At 43.7% G+C, this 12,092-nt stretch overlaps 1 protein-coding gene across 10 annotated transcripts in view; it reads right to left on the reverse strand.

Annotated features, from left to right (window-relative positions):
- SWT1 (SWT1 RNA endoribonuclease homolog) overlaps nt 1–12,080 on the reverse strand; it is a 32,952-nt gene extending 20,872 nt beyond the window's left edge. For 7 of the 10 annotated variants that reach the window (XR_007377462.1, XR_007377463.1, XR_007377464.1 and 4 more), the window contains exons 1-6: nt 10,792–10,983; nt 8,410–8,468; nt 6,462–7,206; nt 5,962–6,036; nt 5,195–5,324; nt 4,969–5,067 (exon numbers count right to left, since the gene is read on the reverse strand). Coding sequence is in view for 7 of the 10 variants with exons in the window: in XM_048947091.1 (XP_048803048.1) it covers nt 4,969–5,067; nt 5,195–5,324; nt 5,962–6,036; nt 6,462–7,206; nt 8,410–8,468; nt 10,792–10,887 (1,204 nt within the window). In the remaining 3 variants the exon portion in view is untranslated. The other 3 variants (XM_048947088.1, XM_048947087.1, XM_048947089.1) reach the window with 3 other exon arrangements.
- Between the last annotated feature and the right edge of the window lie 12 nt (nt 12,081–12,092).

Below are 12,092 nucleotides of genomic sequence, written 5' to 3' on the forward strand. Positions count from 1 at the left end.
GTATTATAAAACACAGTGATCAACGTGCTGTTACATACTCACCGTAATACTTTAGAGCAAGGTAACAGCAGCTGAAAAGAACAGGCTAAAAACACTGGAGGAACCACAGCAGTCACTGTGCAAAACCAATCAGTAAATAAAAGAGCAGTGGGTTGTGCTAATTCTCAACCAACATTCTTAAGCAAACAACAGGAAGAATGGCTACTGGACCATACTTTTACTTGCATCTAAGTACTTTTTTCAGCTTCAAAACTATTACAAATGCATTATAAATGGAATACATTATAAATATTATAAATGGAATAATGGTAATTCAGAGATTTCGTAACTGCTTTCTTGGTCCACCCAGGACAAATACTTAATTATATGCCTTCTCATTCACGTGGTAAGAATGCAATTTTTAAGATATCCACTAGCATCCACCTGCTTTGTAGTAAATAGGTAGTAGTCTGCAATCTTCTAAACATTTTCATAATTGGTCTGGTGTTTAATTGCAAAATTAAAAAACAATACATTTAAGGTAGCAGTTCCCAGTTTACACAACACAATTCCTATCTTGACAAATAGACAATCTGACACACTCTTGGAAATTACTTGGAGTCTTACTAACATTATTTTCCACACGGCTGGAATACCTGCATTCGTTATCTAAATGAATAAACCACCACAATTATTCTTACAGTTTCCAAATATGTCTAACAAGAACTAATAAGCACAATCCTAATTCTGCTAACAGTAAATCATTGTTACCACTAGTAATGGACTAGATGTTTCAATGTTTCTCTCAAATATTTTTATCAATGACCTTGAGCTGCAGCTCACATGGTGAATTACATTATCATTACATCATTATTACATCATACAACCATTTCCTGGGCTGTATCAAAAGAGGGGTGGCCAGGAGGGCAACAGAAAGTGATTGAAACCCCCCTACCCTACTCTTCAGAGGCCCGACTGGAGTACTGCATATGGGCCCATGATCCCTGGCTCAGGAAAGACACAGAGCTGTTGGTGTGATGTGGAGGAATGGCTACGTGACAAAGGGCACGTAAACATGGTACAGCTCGCTGATCACGAGTTTGAGAATTACAGAACCCAGCTTGTCTGAATTGTTAAGTGGCAAGGACACAGGACATGGTGGATACAAAGAAACAGAAGCAGTAACCAAAGGAATGAAGATGGGAGGGATTGGCATTCAGCTTTAAGCACCAATGATGAGCTCGCTTTTGCACTACATATGAGTATTATTAAGACATGTGTAAAAGAGAATCTTTGGTAATCAATAAACAAGACTTGTTGATCACTCATATTGAGTGCCAGGTGCCTTGTTACCACAGTGTGAGACCAGAAGAAGAGCACAGAGATGTTTAGGGGGATGGAATACCCCTCCTGTGACAGGATAGGGGAGTTGCTGGGCTTGTTCAGCCTGGAGAAGAGAGACTCCAGGGACCAAGTGGGAAGGGGCAACCTCAAAGACAGCAAGGGATGCAAACATGCCCCTATTGGGGGCAACAAGCAGACAGCCCGTCAGCCTGTCCCACCTTTCCCAGGTGCCTTTACAGAACAGCTATGGGGCTCTGTGTGCAGCATGGGAAATAAACAGGAGGAGCTAGAAACCGTGGCACAGTTGGGAAAGTATGACCTAACTGCTATCACAGAAACATGATGGGATGAATCTCACGATTGCAATACCAATTGAGGACCACAGGCTTTTCAGAAGGGACAGACAGGATAGGAGGGGTGGCAGAACTGCCCTCTGTTAGGAAGTGGATCGATTGCCAAGAGCTGTGTCTGAGGAACAGCCAGATCAGGTTGAGAGCTTGTGAGTAAAAATCAAGGATTGTTCCAGTAAGGGGCATTTAGTAGTTGGGGTCTGCTGCAGCCCACCTGATCAGGAGGAGCCTGTTGACGAGGCCTTCTTGCTTCAGCTGCAGAACATGCCACACTCATGGACTCTTGTCCTGATGGGGGATTTGAACCACCCGGATACCTGCTGGGATAGCAGCACAGCGGGGGGCAGACAATTCCTGCAGTGTCAAGAACAATTTCCTGGTCCAGGTAATAGACAAGACTAGACCAACCCAAGGTGAAACCTTACTGGACCTGGTGCTCCAATGCAGAGAAGAGCATTAGAGAGGTTAACTGGAGGCAGCCTGGGCTGCAGTGACCATGCCTCAGTGGAGTTTGTGATCTTGAAGAATACAGGCCTGGCAAAAAGCAGAGGTGATGTGCTTCAGGAGAGCAAACTTCCAGCTGCTCAAGGAACTGCTGAGTGGAATCCCCTGGGAAACTGTCCTTAAGGTATGGGCACAGAGCACAGCTGGCAGCTCTTTAAGGATACTCTTCTGAGAGCACAATGGCTCTCCATCCTCAACAGAAGAAGTAGAGCAGGGGAGGCAAGCAACACTGTGGCTGTGCAAAGACCTGCAGCTTAAACTGAGAGAAAAGATGGAAATGTACAGAAAGTGGAAGCAGGGTTGTGTAGTCTGGGAGAAATACAGGGCTGTTGTCCATGTGTGTAGAGATAGGATTAGGAAAGATAAGGCACAGATGGAGCTGAACTTGGCAAGGGATGTGAAAGATAACAAGAAGGGGTTCTACAGGTACACGGACAGGAGGAAATAGGCCAAGGAGAGAGAGCACCCTCTGACAAAAGGTAATGGGGAGCTGCCTTCCTCAGACATAGAAAAAGCTGAGGTACTCAATAAGTGCTTTGCCTCAGCCTTCACAGGTGATCAGGCTTCCCGCTGCTAGGATCCAGAGCCTCTAGGGGAAGGTGTGGAGAGTAGGATCTGTCCCACTGTCACAGTGGAAAAGTCCAAGTCCCCCTTATGAAACTGAACATGTATAAGTCCATGGGGCTGGATGATATCCAGCCTAGGGTTCTGAGAGACGGCTGATGTGGTTGCCGAGCTGCTCTCCATCATATTTAAAAATCATGGCTGTCTGGTCAAGTCCCCAGTGACTGGAAAAAGGGAAATGTTACTCCCATCTTTAAGAAAAGGAGAAAGGAAGACCTGGGGAACTACAGGTCAGCAAGCCTCACCTCTCTGCCTGGGAACATCACGGAGCACATCCTCCTAGAAGCTATGTTAAGGTACACATGAGGCAAAGAGGTGTTTGGAGATAGCCAGCATGGCTGCACCAAGTGCAGATCGTGCCTGACCAAACCGGTGGTCTTCTATGATGGAGTGACAGCATTGGTGGATGGGGGAATGGCAGTGGATGTCATCTACCTGGACTTCTTCAAGGCCTTTGACATGGTCCCTCACCACATCCTTCTCTCTAAATTGAAGAAGTGTGGATTTAAAGGATGGATTGCTCAATGGATTAGGAATTGGCTGATCACAGCTAAAGGGCTGTGATCAGTGGTTCTGTATCAGGGTGCAGGCCGGTCACAAGCGGTGTCCCTCAGGGGTCGGTCTTGGGACCGGTGTTCTTCAATATCTTCATCAATGACAGACGATGGCACTGAGTGCACCCTCAGCAAGTTTGCAGATGACACCAATCTGAGCGGTGCAGTCAATACACTGGAGGGAAGGGAAGCCATCCAGAGGGACCTGGACAGGCTGGAGAAGTGAAAACCTAATGAGGTTCGATAAGGCCAAATGCAGGGTGCTGCATTGGGTCAGGGCAATCAGGTATTTATACAGACTGAGGGAAGATCTTGAGAGCAGCCCTGCAGAGAAGGACTTGGGGGTCCTGGACAAGAAGCTGGACATGAGCCAGCAGTGTGCACTTGCAGCCCAGAAGGCCAACTGTGTTCTGGGCTGCATTAAAAAAGGGGTGACCAGCAGGGTGAGGGAGGCGATTGTCTCCCTCTACTCAGCTCTTGTGAGGCCCCATCTGCAGTACTGTGTCCAGGCCCACAGTACAGGAAGGACATGGAGCTCTTGGAGCGGCTCCAGAGGAGGGCACTAGGATGATCAGAGGGCTGGAGCAGCTCTCCTATGAGGAAAGGTTGAGGGAACTGGGCTTGTTTAGCTTGGAGAAGAGAAGGCTGTGGGGAGACCTCATTGTGGCCTTCCAGTACTTGAAGGGAGTGTATAAACAGGAGGAGGAACGGCTGTTTACAAGGGTGGATGGTGATAGGAGAAGGGGGAATGGCTTTAAACTGAGACAGGAGAGGTTTAGGTTAGATACTAGGTTAGATATTAGGTTAGATACTAGTAGATAGGAGGAAGTTTTTCATAGAGACACTCTGGAGCAGGTTGCCCAAGGAGGTTGTGGATGCCCCATCCCTGGAGGCATTCAAGGGCAGGCTGGATGTGGCTCTGGGCAGCCTGGTCTGCTAGTTGGTGACCCTGCACATAGCAGGGGGTTGGAACTGGATGATCATTGAGGTCCTTTTCAACCCAGGCCATTCTGTGACTCTGTAACCCCTCACTGTGACCATCCAGTACTTGAGGGGAGCTACGGGAGGGAGATCAACTTTTTATGTGGGCAGTGTCAGGACAAGGGGGAATGGTTTTAAACTAAGTGAGAGGAGATTTTGGTTAGATGTTAAGGCGAAATTCTTTACTCAGAGGGCAGTGAGGCCCGTCACAGGCTGCCCAGAGAAGCTGTGGTTGCCCCCTTCCTGGAGGCATTCAAGACCAAGTTGGAAGGGTCCCTCAGCAGCCTGATCTGGTAGATGGCAACAAGCCCACAGCAGGGGGAGTGGAACTGGATGGGCTTTACTGTTTTTTTCAAGTCACTCTGTGATTCTTTGAAGACATATTTACTGAGAATTTAAGTACATAGGTATAAGCATAGTAGGCTTTACTTAATATCTGAACTTTTCTTAAGAAGCCTATCTGGGTTCAGAGAACCAGCACTTTAAGTGAGAGCCTCCTGGCTCACATGAAACCTACTGTATTTTTAAGCTCAGATGTTTTTTGTTGTTGCTGTTTGTTTGTTTCATGCAGCCTGAAATTCTTATATCTGTTTCTCCCAAAAATTCTGGTTGATCACCATGTATTCACATACCTGGTATATCCTCAGATTTCAGGGACTTGACAAACTCAAGGTGACTAATCATTATATTTGTGTCAATCACCACTAGTATGTTCAGACCGGAAGAAGTCTCTGGCAAAAAGAATAATAGCACAGTTATTATTCTTAGAAAATCAGTTGTCTGCTCACTACACAGGGCACTAACTGATTTTAATAACCAAATGCTTGTACCACCAAGAAACACAAGATTATGACATACCAGCATAAATATTTAAATCCTGTTCTGGAAGATCTATTTCCATACTTGTCAGTTCTCCACAGGTCTGTACTACAGATTGGGCCATCCTCTTTTCAATACGAGCAACATGCAAATCCTCAACTATCTGCATCTACAATAAAAAATATGTGCACTTCTGAAATCAATTATGGGTAAGAAATCATTTTTGAATTGTTTCAAAAAAATTTACTTTTGCGTTAATTACTTTGTTCAGCTGACTAAAACTGAAAGACAAAAAAAAATTGAGTTGATACAGAAAGTGTAAAGCTGTGAGTATCTTTTGCCTAATCTCCAGTATAAGAAGTCCACAAAAAGACATCCAAAATGCAGCCAAGAAATCTTTGTTCTGAGAAATCTTTCGGCCTAGTATCCAAAACTTTTCTTCCATTTTTTGTTAAATAACCTGCAAGTAACCTGTCAGATGTTTCTCAAAAAAAAAAAAAGTCTCTCCCCCTACTGGAACACAAGAGGTTGGAAAATAAGACAGCTGAGTATGCAAGCAAGTATGAAGGTCCCTGGTGTTACAAAGAGTAAGAAGAAGGCAATCTTCCTATCTCAAAGAGTTCCTGATTACTATTTGAGCAAGTTTGTTTAGTATTTGAAAAAAAGGTTCCAAGTATTTAGATCATATAGATCTTAGACCAGCAATGCAAAATATTAGGAAAGGCCATGGAACTTCTAACTGCACAACATCAATGCCATGAATTGTAAATTCCAACTAACAAGTGTTAAATGAAAGCATTACTAACCTCTTGGTCGCCTTCTGGGTATTCACAGCCTTGAGGCAATGGAAAGGTTGCACTGCTTTGAGGGGATGGAAAGCCCTGCAGGAAGAATTAAAAACAACAACATACCAACATCACAGAGTATCAATTAAGACTGAGGAAAAAGCATCAAGTTTTTTACTCCTGTCAACAGTCAGAATATAGCACTTTAATATTATACAAGTACACTTACTTAACTTTTGGGTAGATTTTATATTATCTCTTACTTGGTAGGAGTCAGATGCGATTGAAAACTCAAAAGAAACAAATAATAATAGAAACAGAACTAGTTTGACTAAGCATTTAGTAGAGCAGATAAGCATTTTAACATGATTTATAGTGTGACCAGAAAAATCCATCTAGCAGGCTATGGGATCCTGAATCTTGCAAGAAGGCAAGTCTACTTACATACAAACTGCCTGCCATTCAGAAACCAGCCTAGAACAGACATTTGCACAATACAGAAATAACTGAGTTCTCATTACCTGCTTAAAACAAAATGCGGTGGCTTCAAAGTCCCCTTTTTCAGTCCCTGAATTACAACTAACTCGATCAGCATCCTGTTTTTTCCATTTACAACAGTCCCATTGCTGCAGTGTTTCAGTTGAGCAGTGTGATGTATGCTTGTCAGCATGTTGATTTTTCTTAGAAAACTCCTTATATTCTTCTTTATACTTTTCTTCACAAGTCCTAGATAACATATTTGACTTCTTACTGACAGGTCTATCACGACACGCCGTCTCTGTAGAGACTGTGCTAGGTGGCTTTTTTTGAATTTTTTGAATTCTGACATCTTCACTCGTTTTTCTAGATCTGTCTGCCTTTTTATGAGGTACATATAAATTATACACAGATGACTTCAGTTGTCCCAACACAGTTTGTTCAACTTTTACCTTTGGCTTACAGAGTTCAACTTTGTTTTTCTTCACCACCTTGTCTCTCTGAACCACAAAGCTATGACAGTGTCTTTTTCTTTCTTTACCATCAAAAGGACCTTTGTTATGATCTTCCCTGCTAGTTGTCACTACATCAGCAGTGCCTGTACTTTTTCCATGTTTAGCTTCTTTGGATTTAAATTGTATAACTATTCTCTTTCGCTTTTCAGATTTGATTAAAGAATTAGCTGTGGTTTTGCTTCCATTTGGAGATTCTCCTTGGGATTGTTCATCAGCACAAGTATTAGAATTTCGGTATTGTTTCTTCTCTTGTCTGCCTTTCTCTGTTTTGAATCTACAGAAATTTTACAAAAAAAAAAAAAAAAAAAAAAAGTCATGTAATCTAGCTCAGTTAACATAAAACAAGAAAAAAACAGCAAGAAACACTGCCTTCCATTTAGGCAGTAATAACTGCATATTTATGGGTACCACTTTGATGTATATTTAAACAAGAACTTGCAACATCTGTCCTCTATGAAGCTTGCTGTAGGGCTTTCATTATTTACATCTTTGGCTGTAGAGCCATTTCAAAGTACCAAAATAAGAAAAAGCTTTTTTTGTATTTTACTACCTGGAGAGATGTCCTTTTACAGTTTATTCTCATCTTAACACACAGATGAATTTTAACAGCATTTTAATTATATGTAGGGTGTATCACCCTAAAGATCAAGAATGCAGCAGTTAGGCTTGGTCTGCCACGTACTTAATGGCCCTTAAATAGGGCAGAATAAACAGACTGAGTAACTTGGAAAAGGAACAACTGAGGGAAATACATAAACTTTCTACAGGAATCATGATATGAAAACTGAATAAGAAATTACTTCTTATAAAACCAGAGAAAATATTCATTAAATTTATCAGACACTAGGTGTAAAATACCCCTGACACTTACTCCCGTGCCCTATAACAGTACTATGGAAGTGCTGAAGAGGTAAAGGCCATTTAAGAAAAGCCTGTAGAACAGATAACTTGAATGTCCTGACAAATATGCAACAAGATTTTACCATGATTAAGAAACAGACCAAAGCTTTACCATCTCAGGATTCATAAGAACATTCATACTCTATATTACTTTTCAAATACTTTTTACACTTGCTATGCTTAAGGTGAAAGGTTGCTTTATTTGCCTCAAGTAGCCTACATTTTGCTAATAGAACATGAAATATGTGGTACAGACCAACAAGGTACTGCTCAAGGCAGGAAAAAAAAAGGCTTTTTATAACAGTAGTGTTGGAAGGATACTATTCCTACTTTATTTGAAGTGTAATGGTATACTTTATAGTTTAAAATTGTTTGAATCCTGTTTTCTCAACAACCTCAAACTGACTAGTTCAGGCAGAATCCACCCATAAATCTACTCATTAGTGCAATGCCAACACTTCAGTTAAATTGCCATATTCTATTTACTGAAAACAAAAGTAGAAAACAATAAATTAATACTTAAATTCAGTATTCAAAACAATCCAATGGTAGTTATATTTAATGCCACAGAATTTACCTTTGAAATTCTGTCTGTCTGTCCACAGTTTGACTATACGACTCTGTGACTTCAGAGTTCTGAAAGAAAAAAAGCCCAAGAGAAAATTGCTGTAACAAACTCTTCACAAGACAGAACAAGCTATTATTTCACATTAGAATCACAGTGATTTTGAATAAGCTGACCTTGAAAAAGACAGCTACATGCCTCAAGGTCCAAAGGGGAGAAGTGTTACTAAATGTAACATTTTTCCCATAATCCTTTTTCCCAAACTCCTGTTTTTAATTTTCCACCCTTCAGCTTGCCCAGTGTGGGAACCACTGAGCAGTCCTTAGGAATCAGCCCTGGAACATACAGTACATGAATAGTCTCCACATATGGTGGCAGCACCTACCAGAGACGAGTGGTACGCTGGCACAGGCTGCCTAGAGAGGCCTGTGGATACTCCATCCCTGCAGACATTCAGGGCCAGCTTGGATGAGATTCTGGTCAGTCTTATCTAGCAGCTGGCAGCTCTGCCCATGGCAGAAGGGTTGGAACTAGATGATTTTTAAGGCTCCCTCCAACCTAAGCCATTCTATCATTCTATGCCCTTCACTCATACAAAGGAGGTAGTAATGCGCTTTATTGACACGAGACAGTGACTTAACAGAGCTCAATGGTAAAAATGACAGTGCTTTATCAAGGTTCAATTGCATGGCATGCTTGATTATGTATTGCGCAGAGGATTGAATCAGATGAAAATCATCAGGAAGACCTTACTATGAGTCACAAGACTCAGAGTCAAACACCTTGCCTTCCTGACACCTTCCCAGAGGACTATGGGAGCAGCTCACTCCAAGACTTGGTCAACAGTTATCTCTAAAGGATTGTATGCACCATCAATCCTTTTTATTACTTGCTAAGACTACACAGTAAGCCAGCCCTTAGTCACTCACCAAGTATTTGTTGTGGGTAAGAATTTTTTTTTTTTAATCTCTAGGATTAAATAATCACTACTTTGACAAGTGTCCCTGCTCAAGGGGAAATCCTGGTGTGGGGCCCTCTGCCATGTGGGAGAGCTGAAGGGGCTCTGGGCTGTCCCCTTCTTATGGGGTGAGACCTGGTGGATGAAAAGCTTAACGTGACCCAGCAGTGTGCTCTTGCAGCTCGGAAAGCAAATGGAATCCTGGGCTCCTTCAGCAGAGGGGTGGCCAGCAGGGACAGGGAAGTGGTTGTCCCTCTCTGCTCTGCTCTTGTAAGGCCCAACCTGCAATACTGTGTCCAGGTCTGGAGCCCCTAGTACAAGAAAGATAGGGAGCTGTTGGAGAGGATCCAGAGGAGAGCCACAAAGATGATCAGCAGCACCTCCCCTACAAAGACAGGCTGAGGGAGCTGGGCTTGTTCAGCCTGGAGAAAAGAAGGCTGTGGGGTGACCTCATTGCAGCCTTCAGTACCTAAAGGGAGCCTACAAACAGAAGGGGAGTCAACTCTTTGACTGGGTAGATAACTGCAGGACTAGGGGAAATGGTTTTAAGTTGAGGGAGGGAAGATTTAGGTTGGATGTCAGGGGGAAGTTCTTTACAGAGAGAGTGGTAAGGTGCTGGAACAGCTGCCCAGAAAGGCTGTGGATGCCCCATCCATCCCTGGGGGTGTTCAAGGCCAGGTTGGATGGGGCCCTGGGCAGCCTGGGCTGGTATTAAATGGAAAGGTGGCGGCCCTGCATGAGGCAGGGGGTTGGGGATTCATTATTCTTGAGGCCCCTTCCAAGCCTGGCCGAATTCTGTGATTCTGTAAATAATAATGAGGAATTCAGGAAGAAAAGGAGGTACGAACATTTGGCTGTATTTTCTACATGAGCAAAAAGCTTTTAATGTGTGTAACTCAGGTTATTAAATCTACCATATCACATTCATCTACAAATGCCTGCAAACGTTTTTTAGAAACATTCATATTAAGATAATTAAAAGCTCTCTCATTTCATATATGCTTTGCAAAATTAGACAGAAAGAGTTAGCAAACTGGACTTATTAAACTACTGATTTACTGGTTATATATTATTTGCAGAAAACAACTTTCTAGAAGGGTACACAAGCAATAAAAAAAAAGAAGCAAAGCCACAGGAAAGCATCAGACTGGTAGCGGATGCGTTTTATACAGATATATATCATGTACTAATAATCTAGATCTAATTTTAGTAATTGATTTGTATCTCAGTTGTTAAGAAGAAGTATCTGAAAGTTGCTTTTTAAGATGCTAAAAAGTGCAATTTGTAAATAATCAGAAAATCAACATATATCGATACAAGATAAAGAATAACCAAAGAGGAGAATAATTTTGGTAAGTTTCATGCTCAACAGCCCTCACCAGACAGATATAGTATAATTTAAAACAAAATCCCTTAATTTCTGAGACCTATCCTACCCGTGGGCTCTGGAGGAAGAGATCAGTTACCCAGCTGGAACTTGCAGCTATCTGAACATACAACCCTCCTGCAGCTCTTGGTGAAGAGCATTTCATTTTAACATTGATTCATTCTTCCATCACAAAACTGCTAAATAATTCACTCTTCTCTTTCATGTGGGGATCCGATTAAAAATACAATGATGAAGATAATCCTACTTTGTCATCCTGGCCATTCAAACTGTCCTCCTTTATTTTCCTCAGTTTCTGTTTGGACATCTTTCAAACCTATGAAGAAAAGAAACAGCATTCCTGTTATGATTTCACATTTTTATTTCCTGCTGATAATAAAAAAAAATACTGCAACTGCACTGAGAAAAAAATTCTCTGTAGTTTCCTCTTCACATTACACAGCCACAGCCAGTCTGAGCAGGGCACCAGGGATCCACATCTCACTCGGGGAACTTCCCAGAAGAAAGGCTGGCAGCTCCCTGCTCTGCCACCTGCTCGAGCCTTGTCACCACAGCAGACACAACATGCTAACAGAGGCAAACACCGTGCGTGACTTCAACAAGGCCCCAGACTTCTACAGCAGTTCCAACTATTTTTAGTTAACACCTCCACGCGTCATCCCACTGCTGTACGACAGAACGTTTCTCGGATACGAAGCACTGAAGCGATAACCGAAGCACTTCCAGGCTAACTAAAGGACAGTTTTTTACTAGCGATAAGCAAAGAGCAGAACAAGACAGAAGCGAAAAGCTGAGGCAGTCAGCTGCCAGGCTCGGCCCACTGCGATGCGCGGCGCCCAGGCGGACCGCCCCACCCCGCCCGGCTCCTTCCCGCCACGACGCTGGGCACCCCTCGGACCGGCCGCCGGGGATGGCGATCACGCCAGCTCAAACCGCGCGGACGGCATGCGAGGCCGGAAAGCCTTTCCGTTCGCTGCGAGTTTCGTCACCCGGTTACTTCAGGCCCTGAGAACTCAACACGCCACCTCCCGGAACGCAGCCCGTTCCGGGACGACGAGCCCCGTTCTCGTTTGAGGGAAGCACCGGGCGATGTGCCGGGCCCCCGGAGCGCGGCGTCCCCCCACCACAGCGCATCCCTTCTCTCCTCCTCGCTGCAGCGTAGAGCCGCCCCCACCCGCCAGGCCAAAACGAACCCCTCCAGGGCAGACCTCCAACAGCAGCCTACCGTCCCAACCCAGAAGGCCCTTCTCCCCTCCTTCCACCTAGGTGCTCTGGGAAATGTAGGCGGTGCGCCCCGCCTCCCGCCCGGCTGGGGAAAGAAAGGCGTGCGGGTGAGGCAGTCGGCCCGGT

This window comes from Lagopus muta, chromosome 5 (assembly GCF_023343835.1).
Source record: "Lagopus muta isolate bLagMut1 chromosome 5, bLagMut1 primary, whole genome shotgun sequence".
NCBI classification, from domain to species: Eukaryota; Metazoa; Chordata; class Aves; order Galliformes; family Phasianidae; genus Lagopus; species Lagopus muta.